The sequence below is a fragment of the Rhincodon typus genome, chromosome 16 (assembly GCF_021869965.1).
Source record: "Rhincodon typus isolate 14 chromosome 16, sRhiTyp1.1, whole genome shotgun sequence".
In the NCBI taxonomy this organism is placed as follows: Eukaryota; Metazoa; Chordata; class Chondrichthyes; order Orectolobiformes; family Rhincodontidae; genus Rhincodon; species Rhincodon typus.
In genome coordinates, this window is record NC_063347.1 from 19,132,580 (window position 1) to 19,156,783 (window position 24,204).

The 24,204-nt window shown below is 40.7% G+C and overlaps 1 protein-coding gene across 17 annotated transcripts in view; it reads left to right on the forward strand.

The window, feature by feature from the left end:
* The window catches only part of atp2b2 (ATPase plasma membrane Ca2+ transporting 2), a 627,627-nt gene that overhangs the window by 317,709 nt on the left and 285,714 nt on the right, over positions 1–24,204 (forward strand). For all 17 annotated transcript variants that reach the window (XM_048606377.1, XM_048606376.1, XM_048606378.1 and 14 more), the window contains exon 3: positions 19,826–20,023. In XM_048606377.1, coding sequence (XP_048462334.1) covers positions 19,826–20,023 — 198 coding nt within the window. The remainder of the gene's footprint in view (positions 1–19,825; positions 20,024–24,204) is intronic.

Consider the following 24,204-nt stretch of genomic DNA (forward strand, 5'->3'; position numbering starts at 1 on the left):
GAATGGACAGACCTCAATGTAAAATGAACATGAACTCCTTCAGGCCCATTGCCCTGTACAACAGGTGGCTCTAACATCATTCAAGAAACTTAACACCATCCAGGACAAAGCAACCCATTTCATCGTCATGCCATCCACCACTGTAAGCATTTACACTCTCCTGGTGCACAGTTGCAGCAGCGTGTAGCATCTTCAGGAAGTCCTCAAGCTGCCTTTGACAGCACACATGAATCCAACATCCTGTACCTTTTTTAAGAAGGACAGGGCAGGAGATGCATGTGAAGAGTTCTCCTCTAAGCTATGCACCATTCTGACTTTGAAGTACCTTGCTGCTGCTGTGGTTCAAGAACTCTGGGCATTTAAGAAGAACAACAAATGTAAACAAGGTCCCATGGAAGAACAAAATAAACGCTCTTTTATCTCTTCCCATGCACTCATACTATCACCTGAGTAAAGCCCAGAAAATCCTTTTTTATATTTTTAATATTGAGTTGAATTGTTATCAAACACTTACCTCAGTCTTTAAAAACAATATGCCTTGCTTACTTAGATGAAGAAAACAATAAAATGTATAATTGCCTCAGGCATTCATGGCAGGCCTGTAGTTTCATAGATGAGTCAATGCCTTAGTTAAAGTTAAGATTGTGTTTAGCAGAAGCTTCTCAGTAAGCTGTATTCTTATAGTTTATCTTTAAGGAGGTTTATTCTCAGGGGAACTTGGAGTTTGAGCAGGTTGAGGAGAGCCCTTTTTCCACCTTAAAGATATTTCTGTTATTATCTTGGCTGCTTGGTTGAAATGGCCTTGATTCAATGATGGAATGTTGCTTGCAAGCAGGTGCTTGCTGACTTAGAGTATGCATTGAAATAGCTTCCTCACTATGTGACTTGTAAATGTTTAAATTCCTTCTTCCAAAAAAGGGGTGGTGTATTGATTACACATCCTGTGTTGTAGCTTAACACTTTAAAATTCATCCAGTTTAATTTGGATCAGAAATGCAGAACATGCTAGAGTAGCACAGCAGGTCTGGCAGCATCTATGGAGAGAGAAAAACAGAGTTAATGTTTTAAGTCTTCTTTTCAGTTATAAAGAGAAGTCATATTGAACTTGAAATATTATAACTGTTCCTCTCCTTACAGGTGCTGCCCGACTTGCTAAATTTCTCCAGCATTTGTATTTCATATTGCCAGCATCCACATCATTTTACTTTTATTTTAATTTGAATTAAGTGTGCTCAAGATGTAATGGAAGGTGAAGATCTTCATCTAACATACTTTTTGAGTTTTGATTTTGTTTTTGTGGTGAAACAAAAAAGATGGGCCAGCTGAAATGCTATAGTTCTTCTATTGACAGTCCATCCTTTAAAGGGATATGTGAATTCCCTGCTGGTTGTGAATGTCCATATTTAATTAGCTATTTTCTTGAGTCTCAGGATTTTCTGTGCTCAGAATGGCAAAAGTTACATGATGTGCAATTTTATAAGACGGCTTGTGTTCAAAATTTTCAAGCGTTGTCTGCAAGTTCATCGTAAACAGGAAAACGATCAGAGATTGTTGTGTAGTGTTAGCAGATTTCAACGTCTCTAGGAATCTGATGCTTTAATTGAAGGTGTTGTGTATTTTCAATTGATTAACATGGGCATCATTTGGTAGATATGGCGATTGTTCTAATGGAGCAGCGAGACTTGGGGTGAAGTGGAGAAGGCAAAGAGCAAGGGAGTAATGAGGGCAAGTAGCAGTGGAGCAGCAATGGCTGGTGAGCTTCCGGGCCTGGGGACGAGAGCCCAGAAAATCAGAGTCAGGAACGAGAAGCATCAGGCACCCGTTGCATGTGCAGCAGTGCACTGCAGGCATTGTTTGTCGGGGGAAATTTAGATGAAATGTGGAGTGTGTGCGTGCCCAGGAAGCTGTGCTGAAGTGAGTTGCTTTTGAAGGCATTCAAGTTTTCTGTTTGACTGGTGGTAGAACAGGGCACTTGCCTATAGGAGGACGGGAGACTAACATGAGCTCAGGGTTGACGGTAATGTGAGAGCTAGGAGAAGGGAGGAGAGCTGTTAGAGTGCAAAGTGTGTTTGAATTACAAGTTAATTTAGTTTAGAGATAGGGATCTTACTGGGAGGGAATATAGTGTTGAGTGGGAAAGAAGGAGGGGCCACTGCCAGCCCATCTGGGCAACAAAACACTATACCCGCCTCAAGGCGGTTAAACCCGAAAAACAACAGGACAGTGGCCAAGACCCTGCTGGACTCGATTTTTAACAGGATCATTAAGAGAGTTAGATTTTAAGGGAGTAACCACAATAGGAAGGTTGAAGTGAAGTCCCATTCAACAGGTGGTGATACCTTCAAGCAAGCAACTCTTACCAATCTCTAGGGCTCCAGACGTACAGGTTTCCCCCTTTTTCTGTGGACATCAGCTTACAATATCAAGAGGAGTTTTCAGATGCTAGGCAGGCCTGCAATTCCTAAAGGCATACTTAAGCTACACAACAAACAAACAAACAGAGGTCGCTCATATTCTCAGCAGCAAAGAAATAAACACAGGATATGGCAGCTATAGATTTTATGTCCAGCTCAACTTGCATAGAGTAACAGCAGATTGTCACTGATAGTGGGTTAGATCATCACGTCCTGTTGTTCTGTCGCTGCCTCAAGTTAGGCAGCCTTCTGGCAATAAGGTACTGGCCTATCAGCATCCGTCTTTCCTTCCGGGTTGGAAAGATGAGAAATTTTTACCTCAATAAGCAGATAGAAAATGAATCTCTGACAAATAGGTAAAGAGAGATTTTCCATGTGGAAGATGAAGGTTTTGTGCACTGGCATAAAGAATGACCTCCAGTCTATGGTACACAAATGCAAGACAACATTGATTCATTGTGAACGATAGAAGGTTGTTGATAATATTGCTGCTCTACAAAAGACCAGAATAGGGCAGACGTTCTGTGCATGAGGCCTTCTACTGGCATGACAAGGGTGCAGAAGACCCTTCTGAACATGGTGCAGACTTTGCAGTCAGTAATAGTTTGACAATAACAGTTGAGTTGCTAGTAGCAACAGCTGAAGACCTCTGTGTTTTATCATCTGATGGAGGCTTTGACACATCATCTCTAATTACGCTGCAGTATTCTTCATATCCATATCGACCACAGAGCAAATTTAAAAAGACTAACCATAATGTCATCAACCGCAGAATAAGGGTCAACGCCAAATGTTTCATAGCTCCAAGCAATGCACTCCGCACCAGAATTCCTAGTACCAGTACTAGCAGTTTGCATTGGTGTTTAAGCAATTGCTACCTTGCATGGTAAAGGTGAAAAGGGGGCCCAGATAGTTCTAATGGGAAGAATGTGCAAGTACAGCTGTGCTGAAACTGGGTAACGTTTTTGTCCCAAAGTTATCACAGAATAGCATTTGGAACGATTGCTTCATGAACAATTATATTTCAAACTGTGTATTCATTTCAAATGTAATGGAGTTAAAGGTCAAGAGGGCAGCTAATTGGCATTTCTACCTGGATACAAGATCTACGTGATTCACATTGCTATGAGATGGGTTTTAAGTGAGGAAGACTCCATTATAAGCCATTGTGGGCTCAGCTTACAGGTTTTCTAAGATATTCCTCTTGCATTACTCTTAAATAAATCCATATTGAATATTAGAAACTGAGTATAGCTTTTTGTCATTTAAGATAAAATATGGCCACAACATGGGACTTAAGGTTATTTTAAAAGGCAAATGGGGAAACCTTTCTGTTGTTTAAAGTATAGGTTGCCTCCCATAATGATGGTTAGCCTAGATTGCTTTTTGTTTGTTTGTTTGTTTGTTTGTTTGTTTGTTTGTTTATTACAGTACCTCAAAACTTGAAATCCCGTGTGATCCTTCCCGTAACTGGAATTACCAGGCATCTTTTTCTCTCCCTAAGTTTTCCATGTGGAAAATATAAACAGATTATTTCTGTTGTGCATTTTTTCTTTACCTGGGCACACATCCAGCCAGCTTACAACGACGGGGAATATAGGTTCACTTTCATGTCTATCATTACCTAACTGGGAGAAAGACGTGACATGAGGTAGGTTAAAGGATCAACCCTTTAATTCCCTTAAATGAGGAACATTTAAGTGCATTGAAGGGAATTAATAATATAGCTCCTTTATTGTGTTGATATATGATCCATTTACTCCCTTTAATTAGACCTCATGAGTACAGTAATCTCATGTGAAGCGTGGAACTAATTTTATATGCTTCATCATTCTTTGAGGGTTCACACTATTGCAGATCAATAGAAAATTTAGTTATTGTACAACAAGCAATTTATTTTGGGAATATTATGTTTCATATTTATATTTTAAAAGTATAGGATAATTTCTGGCTTTGAATTGTTTGACCTTACCAGAAAGTCAAACAATTGACAGATTAACATTTGCAATAGTAGGAAGCAGTGGGGGATAACTATTTTGAATAATTTTGAACAATAATGGCCCTGAAAATTACAACACATTCTGGAGGTAAAAAATATTATGTTAATGATGATGAATATAGATTGAATGTCAACATTCCCACTTATAAGACCAATACAGATTGATAATATGAAGAAATAGAAGCAGAAAATAGCACAGCACAGAAGAAGTCCATTCAGGCAATCGAGTCCATGCTGGCTCTTTTGAGAAGTATTCAAATTACTATTGACTCAGTTTCTAAACTATCGAACAATGCATTCTTAAATCTTAACCACTTTTTGGATAAAAACACCTATGGCTCTTTTGCCAAGCACTTTAAATGTTGTAGCTTCTTGATATTAGCTCTTCAGCCATTGGAAGTGACTTATTGATCCAATCTGAACCCTTCATGATTGTAATAATTCTGAAGAAGGGTCGCTGGAGCTGAATCGCTAACTCTGCTTTGCTTTCCCTCCACAAATGCTGCCAGACCTGTTGAGTTTCTCCAGCAATTTCTGATTTTCTTTCAGATTTCCAGCACCTGCAGTTCTTTTTGATTTGTTTTTTTTATGATTATAGTAATCCATGTACAAAAGGAACAGTTTTCTGGTCTACTCCTGCATTTCCTTATGATGTGACGAGTTGGAGAGAAGTGTGGTGTTGAATCTTGGCATTCCAAAGTTAAAACATTTGTATGCACACTTGTATTCAATGGCTTGTGGAACTGAATCAAAGTTCTCCAAGTGGAACATTTCTGCATTAATGTTCCACAGTGATAAAAGCTGATTTTCCACTGGCATACTATTCTGAGCTTCCTTGTGATTGGGTGAAGTGTGGTTCCATTGGAAGCTTAGACCCTGGTCCAGTCTTATCAGTTGTATAAATGTGAGAGTTAACAGAGATCAAAGGAAATGGCAAACATTTTCATTCCTTTTCTTTTCATATTTTGCTTTTCTTTTATTTTTGCTTTCATTTAAGAGCACACCAGCTCTAGAAACATCTTTGGTCCTCGATTTCTGTTCTTGCTCTAGTTGGTCAGTGTAAGACTAATTATTCTGTCGCTCTGTCTCTCCTGGCATTCACCCCATCAAAGGCTTTACCTTTTCCTTGTCCCACCCACCACTTTCTCAAAACTGATTACGACCTTTTTAAAAAAGCCACAGACCTGAAATGTTGATGTTTCTGTCTTCGTAGATACTACCTGTCTTGCTGAGTTTTTCTAGCATTTTCTGTTTAGATTTCAGATTTCCACCATTCACCATCTTTTAGAAATGACAACAACCTGTATTCTCTTTTTTTATAAAATAATTTTCATGTGAATGGTATTTTGGTAAGACCAGGTTATCACCAATCAAATCCGTATGGTTTTTCAGAGCTCAAGTCCAAGCTACAATTTTTATTCCCAGGTGAGGTGCTCAGAGGTTGGAGAAATCCCAGATCCGCATAACTGACCCATCAAAATGGCCACCCACATTTCCTATTATAGTCTGCAGAGGTAGGTTGAGATGTATTGGGAGTTGAGCAGCTGACCTGGGTGGAGGCTGTCAGTTCCTAACATAGACTGGACAGAAAGCCAGCCCTCAGAATTCTCACCCAGTTGTCAAATCTTAATAGAGCCTTTATAGAATCATAAATTCCCTACAGAGTGGAAGTAGGCCATTTGACCCATCAAGTCCCTGCTGACCCTCCAAAGAGCATCCCATCCAGACCCAAGCCCAACTACCCAATCCCTGTAACCCTGCATTTCCCATGTCTAACCCACCTAACCTGTACATCCCTTGACACTATGGATAATTTATTATGGCCAGTCCACCTAACCTGCGCATCTTTGGATTGTGGGAGGAAACCGGAGCTCCCGTAGGAAACCCACACAGACACGGGAGGACGTGCAAACTCCCCCACACAGATAGTTGCTCAAAGACGGAATTGAACTCTGGTCCCTGGTGCTGTGAGGCAGCAGTGCTAACCACTGAGCCACGATGCCACTCTTTATAGTGCCTATGCCCATCTCCATTGGCACTCATACTCCCTGTGTCAAACTATGCTATCAATCATCCCTGTGGCCCTTTTTATAGCCTCATTCCAACATATGCTGACAAGTTAATACATTAATATTTTCAGGCTGAATGCTAATTGTGCTTTATTGGTAATGAATATGTTAATATGCTCTGCCTGAGATTTTAAATGTATTTAAGAAATGTTTGCACCAAGTAGGTTAAAGCCTCCTTTCAAATAATAGGCATGTAAGTTTCACGCACATTTGTATCACCATTTCAACCTATTGATTTGTAATTTATATGAGCACAGAAATTATTAACATCTAAGTATCTCATTACAGGTTAAATATGTGGTTGAGAACTCTTATTAGGATACTACATAAGAATTGAAATCTCAGCAAAAGAAAAATAACCTGCAGAATATGAATGCATATTTAAATCTGTAGCAACAAAGCAGGACTGTCTCAGGTTTCTGTCATTCAACTCTGTTCAGCGGTAGCAGGCCCAGGACCTTCCCACTGTCCCTGGAGCAAGGTTTTAATGGTGTGTCAGTCAACTTAATTTTCTGACAGTAAAATAAATGTTGTGGCAGTGCTAGTCACCATTCTATTCGATGTACTCAAGGACAGACCGAGGACACTGTAAGAAGCTGCCTGCTGCATTTAAGATTTGCAGCTCCATTACACATGTTCATTGGTCTTCAAGCTCAATTAATTTATGTTTTAAAAAAAAAAATAATTTTCTGTCAGTTCAAAACACCGTGAAAGGAATTTATTTTATTTCAAAGGTAACTTTGGGGCTATTATTCATTATACTGGATGGAATTATCCTTCATAGTACAACCAGAAATTGGAAGGACAGCAGTAGAGGAAAATGCAAATTCTGAAGTTGAAGCCACTATTGTATTTCTGCTGCCATCTAGTATCCATCCCTCTGCTCTGCTGGAACTGCTAACCCAGATCATCTGATTTCGAGTTAGTTGGAAACTGGATGTATTTTTCCTCCCCCTGCCACCATCACCAAGATATGTGTTGGAACCCAACATTATAGATGTGCTGGAACAGCTTAGCTAGGGATACCATTAGCTTTGGAGCACAGGACTTCAGTGCTACCACTGGGCTGATGTCAGGGCCATTGACTTTTCCTCTTCGAATGCCTTCAGCCATTTCTCGTTATCATGTGAATGAATAAAATTGTTTGAAGACTGCTGTCTGTGATGCTGGGGACCTCAGGAGGAGTCTGAGATGCACCATTCACTCAGCACTTCTAGCTGAAGATGGATGTATATTCTTTGCTATTTCCCCATCCCTGGGAAAAAGACTGTGTATTCATCCTATCTATGCCTCTCATGATTTTACACACTTCAGTAAGGTCACTCCTCATTCTCCTTTGTTCCAAGGAAGAAAGACCTATTCTGGCCAACCTCTCCCTTTTACTCAGGACAACTAGTCCTGGCAACATGCTCTTAAATGTTCTTGGCACGTTTTCCAGTTTAACTACATCTTTCCAAAACCGGGTGATGGAAACTGTACACAATACTCCAAGTGTGGCCTCACCAACGACTTGTACAACTGTAACATAACATCCCAACTCCTACACTCAATGCCTCAACCAGCTAAGGCCAGCATGCTAAATGCCTTCTTCGCCTAAGGTTTTAGAGTAGATTTGTAGCTCGGGTTGTGGTTAGTTGGCTCACTGAGCTCGTTCGTTGTTCTGCAGACGTTTCATTACCCTGCTTGGTAACATCATCAGTGCAACCTCCAATGAAGCGCCATTGTGTTTTCCCGCCTGTAATTTAAACTCTGGTGTCTGTTGAGCTGGATTGCCTCCCTTCTGGTTTTCCTTCGCAGTGGAGTGTATATGGAGTGTGCATGTGTTTGTTGATGGCTTTCTTTGTGGAGTACCAGGCTTCTAGGAATTCCGGTGCTGGTCTCTGCTTTGCCTGTCCCAGGATCTTGGTGTTGTGCCTTCTTCACCACCCTGTCTACCTGTGACACCGCTTTCAACAAACTATGTACTTGTACTCCTAGGTCCCTCTGTTCCACAGCACTCCTCAAGACCTCACCATTTACTGTAGAAGTCCTACCTTGGTTTGACTTCCCAAAGTGCAACACCTCACACTTATCTGTATTGAATTGCAGTTGTCAATCCTCAGCCCACTTCCCCATCTGATCAAGATTCCTCTGTAATTTTTGATAAAATTCCTCGCTATCAATGATACCTCCTAATTTTGTATCATCCGCAAACTTGCTAGTCATGCCTTGTACATTCACATCCAGATCATTTATGTAAATAACACATAACAAAGGTCCCAGCACTGACCCCTGTGACACGCCACTAGTCACAGGCCTCCAGTCCAAGAAACAAACTTCTGCCACCACCCTCTGCTTCATACCATCGAGCCAGTTTTGAATCCAATTAGCTAGCTTTCCCTGGATCCTGTGCGACCTAACTTTCACGACTAGCCTGCCATGCGGGACCTTGTCAAAGGCTTTACTAAAGTCCATATAGACAACGTCCACTGCCCTACCCTTATCTATCCACTTGGTTACCTCTTCAAAAAATTCTAAAAGATATGTCAGACATGACTTCCACGCACAAATCCACACTGACTGTCCCTAATCAGACCTTGGCTATCCAAATGTTGGTTGACCTGTCCCTCAGTATCCTGTCCAATAACTTGCCTACTACTGATGTCAGACTCATTGGCCTGTATTTCCCTGGCTTGTCTCTGCTACCTTTTGTAAAGTTGTCCTTTTTAAAATTTTATTGGATTCTGAGATCCACCTCATTCTTATAAATTCCAGTAAAAATAATCCTAACTAATCCAGTCTCTCTTCATGCAGCAGTCCTGCCATCTCAGGAATCAGTCTAGTAAACCTTTGTACTCCTTCCATTGCCAGAATATCTATCCTCGGAAAAAGAGACCATAACTGCACACAATAGCAGGTGTGGTCTAACAAAGACCCTGTACAATTGCAGCAATGTGTACCTGCTCCTGTACTCAAATTCTATCACAATGAACGTCATCATACCGTTTGAATTCTTCTGCACCTCTTGCACCTACGTGCTTACTTTTAGTGATTGGTGTTCAAAGGCACGCAGTTCTTGTTGCTCCTCTCCCTTTCCCAAACTATTGCCACTCAGATAATAGTCTGCCTTCCTGTTTTTGCTACCAAAATGGATAACCTCAGTTATACATCATACATCACCTGCCATATATTTGCCCACTCACTCAATTTGTCCAAATCTTCTCTGCACTCTTTTCACAGTTCCGTCACATTGATTATGGGACGGAGTGCTTAACCCTTTCTGTTGCATGTTGGTTTCACTGTTTGTCAGGCTAGTGTGATAGTAATGGTGGTGTGGGGGACATGCTGGGCAAGGATGTTACAAATTGTTACTGAATACAATCCTGTTACTGCTGTTGGCACGCAGTATCGCATGGATGGCCGGTTTTGAGTTGATAGATTTGTTTGAAGTTTAAAAGCAGGCCATGACATGGCTCCATCATCCTGTTTTTTTAAACAACTTTAGTGCCCCTTTCTCATTAAAAGTGTGGCGTTTTTGTTGATTCCAACATCCTGTTGTTTAACTCCTTCGAAGATTTTGACACAGTCGATTTTGTGTTTTTGAATGATGAATACAATCTGACAATGCCCTTTTCGGATTTGTTTCAGGGAACTGGTCAATTGCAGACAGGAATAATTCTTTTGGTCCCTTTCAAGAGATGGGGCGTACTTTCAATAAATAAAACAAAGTCAGATGGCCCTTAGGCACCCATCTTAACCAGCATTTTGAGTATAATGTAAGAGTTTTGACAGCCCATAACAGGCTAGGCATGACAACAATCATGAAAAATTCTTCAATAGGGTTAGGGTAGTGATGATAAATCTCCATATGTCAGGGAAAAGAGAGAGAAACTCTGGTTGTCTCCTTTTCCTTTAACTTATTTTAAATTTGCTCATGGAATGTGGGCATTGCTGGCTGGCCAGCATTTATTGCCCATTCCTGATTGCCCTTGAGAAAGTGGCGGTGAGCTGCCTTCTTTAACTGTTGCAGTCCAAGTGCTGTAGGTAGACCCACAGTGATCTTAGGGAGGGAATTCCAGGATTTTGACCCAGTGACAGGAAATGAATGGTGATATGTTTCCAAGTCAGGATGGTGAGTGGCTTGGAGGGGACCTTGCAGGTGGTGATGGACCCATCTATCTGTTGCCCATGTTCTTCGAGCAAAGTGGTCATAGGTTTGGTAGTTGGTCTGAGGATCTTTGGTGAACTTCTGCACATGTCTTGTAGATAGCAACAGAGTGTACTTTGTCCTGGATAGTGTCAAGCTTCTTGAGTGTTATTGGAGCTGCACCCATCAGACAAGTGGGTAGTATTCCATTCTACTCCTGACTTGTGCCCTGTAGATGGTGGACAGGTTTTGGAGAGTCAGGAGGTGTTCCTATGATGCTGCTTGGCCTGCTATGTTCATCCAGCTCTGCGCCTTGTTGTCACAGGCAATTTCTTGTTTGGAATTTGGAATTAAATTGGATGGAAGCAACGCTGAAGTGGCTACATTTGGAAGGAATGATTGCCTATGGCATACTAGTCTATTAAAAAGAAAACTTATACCATCTGACATGAATTCAAAAGAAAAGTAAGGATGTAGTGAGTCATTATTAAGAGAAAAAATATAATGGTTTGGTTGAGTTGGGCATTATTGCATCCTACTAATTTGATTGTGCATTGGATGATCACATATGCAGCATTCAGAAATGGAATGGTCAGCAATCAACTCCTTCCAACACTGACCAATACAAAGCAGAAAATCAGGTCAGAAAGTCTTGGGATAATGGCTCTGAAAATTTGATTAATACAAATCCTGCTGCACATCTAACTTTGTGTTGGCACTTTTCTATTATCTTGGAAAGACTGAAAGCAATGATTTATAGAAAAAAGTAATTAAAGTCAAGTTGGTCGCAATGGAAACATTTGACATAAAAATATTTGTATCAGCTAGTGGGAAAAAACTCACCTTTTGCTGGAAGTCCTATGAGAAAGTTCCTTCAGTGTGTGCACCATATGTTTCAGAGATAGTAGGAACTGCAGATGCTGGAGAATCTGAGATAACGAGGTGTAGAGCTGGATGAACACAGCAGGCTGAGCAGGAAGGCTGACGTTTCGGGCCTAGAATTTCTGAAGAAGGGTCCAGGCCCGAAATGTCAGCCTTCCTGCTCCTCTGCTGCTTGGCCTGCTGTGTTCATCCAGCTCTACACCTTGTTATGTCTGTGCACCATATGTGATGTTATTAGAAGGCAAATACTACTGTGATTTTTTTTTTTGGTAGTAGCGGCTTCAGTTTCCTACTTCTTGAAATCATTAAAGAAGTTTCACACAGGTTTGGAAACAGACCCACTTAGAATAAAACAGAAGGCTTCAGTAATCTGAAATTGTATGTCTAAATGTTCACAAAGCCATGTGATCTGTAAAATCAGACCTATGACGAGTAGGAGAGCTTTGTTCAAAGAATGATCACTTTAGTGTTGGTAAATAATCTTCCTTTTCTACAATATCCAACAAGCAACATGAGAAAAAAATGACGTTTTCGTTTAGGTAACACTGATGGTTTGTATCCCTGTTTTCTAATGGTAAATACTGATAATGAAACAGAAGCTGGCGATACTTGAGGCACAATGCATCGTCTAATTATGAGACTATGTTAACCACATGTCATTGTTGTTATACAAGTGCTAACATGCTACTACAACAAGACATTCTGGAAATAATTTGTAACCCTGGATAATGAATAAGGACAATGCCCATTTTAATTTGCAAAACGATTTGTGTGGTATTATTTTGCTTAAATGAGATACTCTGTTACAATTCTAAGTGAGTTAAATTCTGTATGTTATTCACAAGAGCATGAAGGAATGGGTATAATGGGTGATAAACATTTGCTTAATCGGTGAAACTTTAATTAGGGTTTTATAGTTGTTTTTATTTCCTCATTGAAAGTGAGCATTGCTGTAAGGCCAGTATTTGCTGGCCATCCTTATTTGCCCAATTGAAGCTGTCTTCTCGAATTGCTGCAGTCCATGTGGTACACCCACAGTGCTTCCAGGAAGTGAGTTCTAGGACTTTGACCCAATGACAGTGAAGGAACAGTAATATAATTTCAAGCCAAGATCGTTTTCAGCTTGGAGGTAAACCTGCAAATGATAATGTTCCTGTATGCCAGCAGTCCTTGTCCTTCTAGGCTTTAAAGTTCATGTTGAAAGAGTCCCGTGAAATTGTTTCAAATCTCACGGTAGACAGTATGCTCTGCCGTCACTGTGCCCTAGTGGTGGATGGGATGCTAATTCAACACGTTTCTTGTGGATACGATTGAATTTTTTGACGATTAATGGGCTGAGGGGGTGCCATTAGCTCAGTTGGCTGGACAGTGGGTTTGCAATGCAGAATGAGTCTGATAGAAATGGTACCAATTCCTGCACTGACTGAGGTTACCATGAAGGACTCTCCTCAACTATCACCTCCAGTCATCCCTGTCTAATTAGAGAGCGGTCCTATGGTCATTAGGACTATGGCAGCTTTTACTTTAATAGGCTGAGCGTAATGTGTTCCATTATACTCTTGACTTGTCTCTTATAGGTGATGGGGCAGGTCTGGGGAGACAGGAGGGAAATTATTAATTACGGTATTCCCATTCACTGATTTTCTCGCTGCCATGTTATTTATATAGCTGGTTCTGTTACGTTTCTGCTCAGTGGTAATCCTCAAGATCATTGTTGGCAGGGGATCCTGATAGTAATGCTTTTAAATATCAAGGGGAAATGATTAGATTCTCTCTTGCTGGAGATGGTACTATCTCACTTGCGTGGCATGACTGCTATTTCCCACTCATCAGCTGAATGTTATACAGATCTTGTTGCATGTGGGGATGGCCCTGAGGAGTTCAAAACAATTGCCTGTCAATAGAAACCCCTGCTTCTGACCTTGTTTTTGAAGGATGGTCATTGAATATAAAGATGGTTCAATTTAGGGCACTACTCTGAGGAACTCCTGCATCAGTCCCAGGGATGAGGATAAAAACCAAAAGAACTGCGGATGCTGTAAATCGGGAACAAAAACAAAGTTGCTGGAAAAGCTCAGCAGGTCTGGCAGCATCTGTGGAGGAGAAAACAGAGTTAACGTTTCGGGTCCGGTGACCCTTCCTCAGAACTGATGGTGGCTGGGAAAACATCAGTTTATATGCAGAAAATAGGGAGGTGGGTGGGGTAGGAGAGTAAACGATAGGACAGAGCCCGAAGGGAGAGAAAGACAGTTGGACAGACAAAGGAGTTGCTAACGATCAGGCTGGGAGGGTGAGTAGTTGTTAATGGGGACTGTTAGTGACTAACAACACGGGGTGTGTAATGGCAGGCTATGTGGTAACAAGGCCTGGTGTGTGGGGTGGGGGGCTGAGACATGGGAGAGTTTCGGCCCTAAAATTATTGAACTCAGTATTGAGTCCAGAGGGCTGTAGGGTCCCCAAGCGGAAAATGAGGTGTTGTTCCTCCAGCTTGCGTTGGGCTTCACTGGAACACTGTAGCAAGCCAGAGACAGAGATGTTGGCCAGGGAGCAGGATGGTGCAATGAAGTGGCAGGCAACAGGTAATTCAGGGTCTTTTTTGCGAGTAGAATGTAGATGTTCTGCAAAGCGGTCGCCAAGTCCACGCTTTGTTTCCCCAATGTAGAGGAGATCACATTGTGAGCAGCGAATGCAGTAGACTAGATTCGGGGAAGTGCAGGTGAAGTTTTGCTTCACCTGGAAGGTATGTTTGGGCCCTTGGATACTGTGGAGGGAGGAGGTAAATGGGCAGGTGTTGCACCTTTGCAGGTTACAGGGGAAGGTGCTGTAGGACTGTGGGGTGGTGTTGGGGGTGATGGAAGTGTGGACCAGGGTGTCCCGGAGGGAACGGTCCCTGCGGAAGGCGGACAAGGGAGGGGAGGGGAATATGTGTCTGGTGGTGGCATCTTGCTGGAGGTGGCGGAAATGGCATCTGATGATCTTCTGGATGTGGATGCTGGTGGGATGGTAGGTAAGAATAAGGGGAACCCTATCGCTGTTGCGGGAGGGAAGAGAAGGGGTGAGGGCGGAAGTGCGGGAGAGCGGGAGACGGGTTGAATGAGGATGGTAGGTTTCCAAACCAGTAGGGGCGATACTCTGGTTAAACCCACTACCAGCTGTCTCTCTCAAAGGAGAGAGCAACGTATGCTCCTCTGGGGCTTAAGTCATTTTTCACCGGCTGCTAGAGTGGGATCACCTCTCACTTTCAGCCCTGATGACTTGGTTCCTGCTATCGCAACAAAATTCAGCCCAGTATATTTACTATTCATCTAAAAAGATACTTGTAAGACCCAGTATTGTCTTTAACTGAAGGCTATGTTTCACTGTGTATATTATTTCTGGTACAGTGCTGACCTGTTTTGAGCTCCATATTAATGAGACTAGCCTTCAATAAAGTGTGAATCCTAAAAGACCAAGCCTTTTACATGAATAATGGGAAATTGCAAAGGACATTGAGTTATTATATATGTACTACCTGTGTTCAGAGGCTTGCTGCATTGCAGTCAGAGAAAAGATGAATCCAGCTGATAGCTCTTGAGGCTGCAGTGTCCCATTTTTCCAATGTATAAGTATGACCTGAGGAACCCGGTGAAAAGATAACCTGCCTAAATGTATCCATATTTGAAGAGAAAAAAGAAATTGTCCTCTTGGAATCAATCTGTGTGATACACAGAGTTTGCTGGTGCCCTCAATGATTCAGTATCCGTGATTAGCATGAATTTAAGAATAAAGAGCAGCTGTGAGAGGCGCCTTTACAGATCTTGACGCCCATGGGAAGGAAGAATAGTGAACTAGTTTAAGTTTGAGAAGAATTGCTTTCAAGGTCGTATTCCTCATCTCATACTTCAGCACAGCAACTAAAATGCATACAAGGCACTACTCGGAGGAATAATCCTTCAAATATTCATACCTCCTGGTGATAGTACGTTTGCGGTAGGTTACCTGGCTGCCTCTCTGCAGTATGAGGACAATTACAGTGGAAGGACATTATCGGAAAAAATGAGGATAATGAGAATGCAGCAGGATTTCAACTTTACAACTTTTCTGGAAATTATTTAGCTGCTGTGTGGAGTTCTGGGGAGCTTCCAATACCTATTAAAAAAGGGTTGGGGAAAGGTGGCATATCATTTTTACAGCTCATTTTAATTGAGTCATCTTCAGTGGACCTAGAGACAGGAGAGCACTTGCAATATCCTCTGATTTAGTGCTTTATGCTTTTGAAGGCACTTCTTGTAAATTTTTGGTTTCATTTAATACCAGGACTTTTGCTTCGGTGAGTCTTTAGCCTTAACTCTTGAGATTGGTAATGTTACAGTTTTGCCTTAAGATGCCTTTTAATGCTTACAAATGTTTTCTGAAAATTTTGAGTCCCCACTGTTCCCTTTTAATTGCTCCTATTAAATTGACTTCTTAAGAAATTTCTTTTCCAAATGGTGTCGTCCTGGTCCTCATTTGAAAAAGTGGATAATTATACAAATTAGCAGACCAGAAAATTGAGCGTATTTTGCTTGCCATCAGGTCTCAATGCAACACAAACCAAATTATATCCAAGGTCCAGCTGAAGATTTTTTTTACTGCTGTATTGAGTTTAATGGAGGACTGTAAACTCCACATTGAAAGGAAATAGTTACGTAAAGCTCAGAATATGTTCATTGTCATGCTATTACCAATAGCATTTGAGCCAATTTCAAAGGAGAGTGGGCAAAGTGAATCATTTAGACACCTTAAAGACTGTGTTATGTCAGGCTGACCTTTGATTCACATATTGGCGGGCTAGTTTTAATTGTGAACTAAGTCATTACTTCTCACCTCATGCAGCTACATTTACTACGTATATGCCTATTAATGAAGAAGATGTTGCAGACAAAAAGATCTGGAAGAATATTTTAGACATACTGATGGAGTCTGCTTTTTAATGAGTGATTTCAATGATGCAATATAGCATAGAAAATTTCAGCCTGAGGGACTGACTGCAACAGCCGCAGCTATTTGAGTTCTTTATAATTGAAATTGTGACACCTTGGGAAAATGAGGAAAATCTGGAAAATATTATTTGCTGCCAACTTTGTTTTCAGTGCTCACGGTCTCTGAGCTAAAACTCGGAAATACTCTTTATTTCCGTTGTCTCAAAAGTGCTATGGTAAACTGTTTTTTAGAACTAAACTCTGTTGAATTCATTCTTGTGGTTGGCTGAATTTGTGTGTCTGCCATTCCTTTCTAAAATCATTGGGATTTATCTTATTTTATTATTAGCTAGCCTGTTCGAGCCTTGTGGATTTTACAATGGGCTTTAGGATCTCAACACTGGGAATGAATGGAGGTCCAAGGCAACATTTGCTGGAAGTGAGGCTGTTGAAGGAATTATCTGTAGATGGCCTCCTGATAAACCACACAAAAGCTCATCCTATCTGAGACAAGATAACTCCGGAGGCCCAGTAGCATTACTGGGGAAGGCAGATGCTATTGAAGCAAGTCAGGGAAAATGGAGAAGGGCCCTTGCACGTCTGCACATTACTCACATTAAAGGGATACAAACTGAGTAGATCAATCAGGATGGAGAGGAAATCACTCCAATAAATTAGAGTTACGTTCCTAGTTGATGTCATCACTGGACATGTCAGATTTCAGACTGAACTCTAGCATTATGTGTCATATTTTGATATTGTTTGGTTTTAACAAGGTGGTTTTTCTTTACTGAAACACAAACACAATGCTGCAGATTTAGTTTTAACAATAATAGAGGTTTATTACCAAAAGGAATGAAGATAAAATGGAATAAATGAAAGTATATACATCTAATAAAAGTTTTAAAAGATTTTAGAACATATGGTAAATTGCAATCCCATTAATCCCAACGGCATTCCTTTAAAATACACTCACCTGAGAGAATTTCTTTCTTTATCATGTCTATAGGCCTTAGTTTATTGCAAACCTTGAGAATCTAGTAAACTATTCCTTGAATTTTCATAAAATTCGACTAAGACTTTCTCCGTTTCAAAAGCACCCTTTGTCAAAACACTAGTGATCCAAAACCTTAAAACAAAATTTCTTACATCGAGATAATCTATTCCTAAATAGTTCTGAGCTAGCTCCCTTTCTCAGGAGCAACTATTTTAAATAGCCAGCTTCAGTCAGGATTGTTGCAAAACCACCCAAACTGAACCTGACGAGCTTTTTTCAGGTTATGAATATTTTTCCTAATAAAAAGGAGGAAAGAAAACAATCAGTCTCTGACCTTTTAAACTGAAAGTCTAATGGATCACTTATTTAAAAACTCTCCCAAAGTAAACAAATTCTTATTAGCGTCCAAGACTGCCTCTCTGAATCTGTTTCTAAAGTGAAATCACCGTGGATGCAGAAATGCCAACAGATTAATCATTAAAATGTTGCCTAGGAATAGACCAAAGCCCATGCCACTAGATAAAATCTAAAATCCAAAATAAAGGATAATAAAATACTTATCAATCACACATTGTACATCTCAATTGGTTTCAATCAAAGTTATGGACTTCCATGAACACGGTTTCCTTTTTGTACCTGGAGCATTTGGATTTGATGGTCTCTCACTTGGTGAAAAATATCATTGATGCCTTTAAAATTGTCTCTAACTGGATCTTAACTACTATTCCATTGGGTTGCTTCCCAGCTCCACACTAGGAATGTTGTCAGCAACAATGATAGATTGGCAAGCCATCTTTTTGTTGCTTTTCTTTTGTTTTTCTGATCTCCTTTCCCCACGTTACCTCCAAGCTCAACTATCATGGATCAGGGAAGTTCAATCCAATATACACTGTCACAAGACTATTTAGCTGACACTTTGTTTTTTACTTGTTCTTTTATGAATAGTTTTCAATATTGCTGAAATAATGAGAAACATTGTTAAAGCTTTTCATCTAGCAGTTATCAGAATAGACACAAGAATACCAAATTTCAAACACAGCAACAATTTGTCCTGTTTTACAAAAGTTGATTGGTTGGCAAACCCACTGTGATTAATCAAACCATTGCCAAAGGTATGCACCAGGGAAGTGTTGATCCTTTGGAACTGAGATGAGGAGGAATTTCTTAAGCCAGAGGGTAGTTAATCTGTGGAACTCATTGCCTCAGAGAGCTGTGGAAGTCAAGTCAATGAGTGTCTTTAAGATAGATATCAATTCTTGATTTTGACAGGTGGATCAAAGGCTTTGGGGAGCAGGAAGGAGAATGGGGTTGAAAAACATATCAGCCATGGTTTGAATGGCAAGGTAGAGTATTCTGGTTGAATGGACCAATTCTGCTCCAACCTCTTGTGGTCTTATGGGTAAGAAGGTGGAGTTGAGGCAGAAAATTGGCCATGATTGTATTGAATAGTGGAACAGGCTCAAGTGGGCTGTCTTGTCTTTTCCTGCTATATCTCCTATTGTCTGATGTTCAATAAGTCAGGATTACCTAGCTCTGATAAATTTAAATGCACATTATACAGGTAATAGCACATAAGTTACAAAGAATATTAACAGGTATTGGATTTCTGATAGATACGATACCTCAAGGTAATCCCCTGCTTGCTCGTGGCAGAATGAGAGCCAGCCGATTTGAATGGCATTGGCCTCATTTAAACCCCACCTGCTGACTTCTCAACCATTCCAGGTGGGAAGCCTCTAGAAGTGGAGGACAATGATATGGACTAGAGGCTACCTGCTGATTGAGGGTAAGTGCTGAGATCAGCTGCCTGGTCATCTTGCAGTGGTTTAGCGACTGATGAAGGTCAAGGAGCAAGCTAGCAACAGGAGAATTTCACACTTTGCTAATGGCACAGAGAAGCAAATCTCCTGTGCCCATATGGGAAGCTTAATAAAAATGATGAATTTGACCTTTTACACTTTTTTTGGTTTTAACCCTCATTCCCTTAGAATCATACTGACAAGGAAGTCATGGCTAGTGGTTAGGTGACAGAGTAAACTCTGTAGCCAGGTTTCAGTGACGGTATCAGGTCCTGACATGTCTATACAAAAATGGATGGAAAGCAGGTTAAAGTACAAACCTGCCAGCTCCTAGTGGCTCTAGGCAGAAAAGCTTATTCGGATTAATTTAATTGCCCATCTGCTGTGCTTCAACAGGCAATTGGGGTTAAAATTGCCTCAAAGCCTTGGTCAACTGTGTGAAAAATTGATTCCTCAATCTGTTCCTTTAGCTCCAATGGTATTGTTCACAAGTGGAAAGTTAAGCAAACTTTACTGTTAACATCGTAATTCTGACACAACAAGCTGTAATTTTTCATCAATATTTTCACTTCTGCTAAATTACAGTTTTTTTTCTACAGGTTTAGCTGGCAATCCTGCAGATCTTGAAAACAGAAGACAAATTTTTGGTAGAAACTTTATACCTCCAAAAAAGCCAAAAACTTTCTTACAGTTAATCTGGGAAGCACTACAAGATGTGACCCTTATCATCCTAGAACTTGCAGCCATTATATCCTTGGGCCTCTCATTTTATCAACCACCTGGAGAGAGAAGTGAAAGTAAGTGCAGTATTTTACTTTCTGCTCTTGTACACTGGCTATAAACATGTATGCGTATGTGGTATATATGTAGAAACATTTATAAATGATATTTAATTTGTCACTTTCATCATGGCAATAACTATACTGAGTTGAGAAAGATGTTTTAAAAAATAACATTTCACTGGGTTTGTGTTGCAGCATAAATCATGCCTGGATGGAATATGATAAAGTTTTTTTTTATTGCAAGTGTTTATCGTGACAATTATGTGTGCATTAATTTTGCTAAAATAGTACAATGCAAATTATACAGGGTGTTTCAAAGTTTTGTTTGTTCCAGACCTGTATTGTGTCATGCTGAAGGTGAACATTCAGAATGTAGTGATGATGACAAGCAGAAAATTGCATGTTACTGTGCTTTTGTCAGGTTGTAGCCTCTGCCATATGTCTGCTGCAGAGAGAAGCTAGGTAGGGATTTTAGATAATTATCACATGTTTGTGCTCCCTCCTGGACCTTATTTTTGATCATAAATGTGGCAGAGGTGTGGAGTGCACTGTGGATGTACAGATTGGTTGTCTCTTCCTAAGAGATGATGTGACTCCCAGTTGGTGGAGTTTACAGGGTCACATTGTCTGGTTGCAACTCGACTGCATGGCAGTGACCCTGTGGACCAGCTGGTCTTTTCCTATACGTCTTTACATATGTCAATGGTAAAAATCTTTTGTGCCTCGGTGCATCCTTTAGGCAGAATTTTCAATATCTGGTGAAGGAAATCAGGACATAAGCACTACGTGATTGATATGCGTTGTGCTTGCAGAAGTTCAACAATTCAATATGGAAACAAGGCATTCAAAAGCTTCTTAAAGGGCCAAAGTAATTTCTGTTTGCAGGCACTGGGAGAACAAATGTTCACAACTAGATCCTTGAGTAGGAGGACTTATCATGGTAGGAGAGAGTCACAAAGACAAGTCCATTTAACTCTGGTGCAGTTAAGAGGAGTGGCTGAGAGAGCTGTTCAGGTAGTGGCACGTAATTGCTGTTGGGTGTGCAAATGTCACATAGAAATAGCTGTAATGGGCACTGGAGCACTTGGGCAAGAGTCACCCAAGCACCTAAAGCAGTGGTGGGTGGGCCTGCCCAGGTAGCCATCGTATCACTCCGGGAGATGGAAAGCCAAATGGGGAGTCGGAGCTTGGCTAGTCAAACAGGAATGAACAGCAGTTACTCTCTCAACAAGTGTGAGCCATTGGTCGAAACTTGCAGCGGTGCTGGATGCAGAGTTAGGAGGGAATGAAGGCAGTATTGTCCACACAGCAGATATTGACAACAACTTAACAGTTGAGTCAAACAGCGAACCTGTGTTGCAGAAGGATGCTTCTCACAGGGGGCAGTGCAGTTTTTTTCTCGGGTAAGGGAAACCACCATCCCCATCAGACATGTTGGCAGCTTCTGCCAGCAGCTGCCAAAGTGACCATGGCATGGATCCTCTTTTGCCGTGTAAGTGTTCCAAAGGGTTGGAGCTGACATCACTGGTGACTTCCTGTTGCAGCATAAGGGAGGTGATGGATATTCTGTTTGAGAGGACATCGATTGTATTGAGTTCAGATCCGACAGGGCCATACAAGAACTGAGAGCAGTAGAATTTGCCTCCAGCGTAGGGGGATCCCTCAAGTGCAGCACATTGTTGACTGCATCCAAGTGTGCAACAGGGCACTGACAGAGTGGCTCGCTGCATTCGTAAGCAAGAAGGAATTTCACCCTCTCAGCTTTCAGCTGGTGGGTGACCAGTACAGGCATTTCATGATAGAAACTGTGTGTAGTATCTGATCAGTTGTTGTGATTCTGTCATCCTTAGAAAGTTGTAGGTGCTGCAGCTGCTCATGTCATGAGGAATTCTACTGGGGATAAAGAGGACCCACTGAAGAGAAGTTGCTGACCCAATGTGTCATCTCTCAACAAAGACAGAGGTGTCCTGAGATCATCTTTGTTCCAATAAAAGCACGCCATCAAGTAGATCATTGCACTATTCTTGGAACCTGTGTACCGTGTCCCTCAGCCAGCCTAAAATTTCCCGCTGTGTGTTAACCAGCACATTCTACACCTTGATTGGAAGAGAGTCTGCTCGGTTAGATGTGCTGTTTCATGAAAATTTGTTCCTAATCAGCACTTCAATTCCAAACCTACAGGTGTCCATTTTAGTATCTCCAGGCAAGTTTAAATCACAGCAGATACTAATTAGCCCCCATTTTGTGGATTAAAACCTAACTTTTAAGTGTGTATGTTTTCAAAGCATAGCACCTATTTAAAAGCTTTTCTTACCCCTTCCCAAAATAATCACCATACCTTTGCAGCGTACAGCATTTAAGCAGATAAATATAAACCCTCGCTGCATATTTTCTTTGTCATTTTGAGCAATATGATGGATCTAGCTGATATTGCTCTCCAATAGAGCCGAAGTGCCTGGCGATGATGTTCAAGGACTACCACTTTGCTTTGTACAATGAATGTTGCTGTGATATTTGTGGTAGGTTCTCTCAATTGTAAAGCACGATCTAGATTGGGCTGTAATTTGACAGCATGGCATAAAGTCTGAAACTTTAAATCTCATCCTTGGAAGCTGTCATTTGCAGTTTCCTCACAGGTATATCATCATTCTCTGTAGTATCTATGCTCCATCAAAATGGACATTTGTTTGTGATGCAACTTGACCTTTTTTTAAAAAAATAAGACTGTTCCAGAAGACACATTGAATTTATTTGCTTTGAGCTTGATCTTGGGTATAGGACATCAAATACATGATTTGCAAGACTTTACTAAAATATTAATTGGCAAGCCTGTTATGTGGATTTTTATTAAATTTGTCACTTTTTGCATTGAGCTGTGTTCCAAGGGCAATGTATCAAATTTAATAAAATTGGAAAACTTTCACGGAAGATTGAGGAATTTGAACAATAATTTCTTCGTCATGGTATATGTCTGTATTAACCTACAATCGGTAGAAGTTATTGTTGTTTATTACGTACAATTTAAACCTACTTTTTAATTCATTATTACAGTTCCTATGATCCTGTATTTCTGACTACCCTAATGATAGTTCTGACAATAATTACTGGGTTCTTTTGATGCAGTAATATGATTTCCTTTAGTAACTTGAGTAACATATTCAGTGAGGAGAGAAAGCGGTGGTGACCCACCATATCAAATCTCCAACCTCCCTTCGTAGCTGCAGGATTCCTTCGGGAATTTGCCTGATGAACCAGTGCATCCGTGGACACAGGCCCAGGATTAAGTTTCTTTGCCAATGGGGCACCCAAGTACAAAAATGCCGCAGTCGGTTGATGATGGGTTCCTCTTCAGACCAGATAGCATTAGGATGCTCAGAAATACCTTAGTGTATTCTTTGGCAATGGGCACTTTTTTGGAATAGTGCATTAATCATCTAGTTGGAAAGTCCTGACTAAGATTCAGAATCTGCAGCACTTTAGTAGTAAGCAATGCTCTCTCAACGGTCCATTAATGCCTAAAATATTTAAAATGTATTCTAACTTGACTTTCTATTTTTAAAAAGATAGACTTGGGTTTCCTTTTTGTCCAGCTGAAGAGGGCTGAAGGGAAGCAATGAGTGAGGGATCTATCTTTAAGGGTCTGACCCTTTTAACTTTGTGTGTTCATTACCAGTTTAGAGCATGTTTTAATTGTTGGATTTCTGTTGGTAGCTTTATTTTTTGATGTTTTTGAGGTTTTTTTTGTCAGTAATGTCAAGAGCACTTGAACAACAATTTATTCACTCACTGCCCTTACTGGAAAAATTGCTGGTAGTAGTTAGACTACATGATTCAGTTGGTAGCACAATAACCCCTCAGTGGAAAGCTCATGATTCAAAAACCACTCCAGTAACTTGAGCACAACATCTAGGCTGATGATCCAGTGCAGTATTATTGGAGATGCTGTCTTATGGATGAGATGAGAAAGTGAGACCCTGTCTTAGATGGACATGAAAGAACTTATATTGTGAAGAGTCCTCCAGTGTCCTTCAGTACTAATCCTTCAATCAACACAACTAAACCAGAATATCAGGTGATCATCGCTTTGTTGTTTGTGAGAGTTTGCTGAGTTAAATTAGCTGCAATGTATCCCATTTTACAGCCATGACTGCACCTTGGAAATACTTCCTTAATGTTGTGAAAGGCACTATATAAAT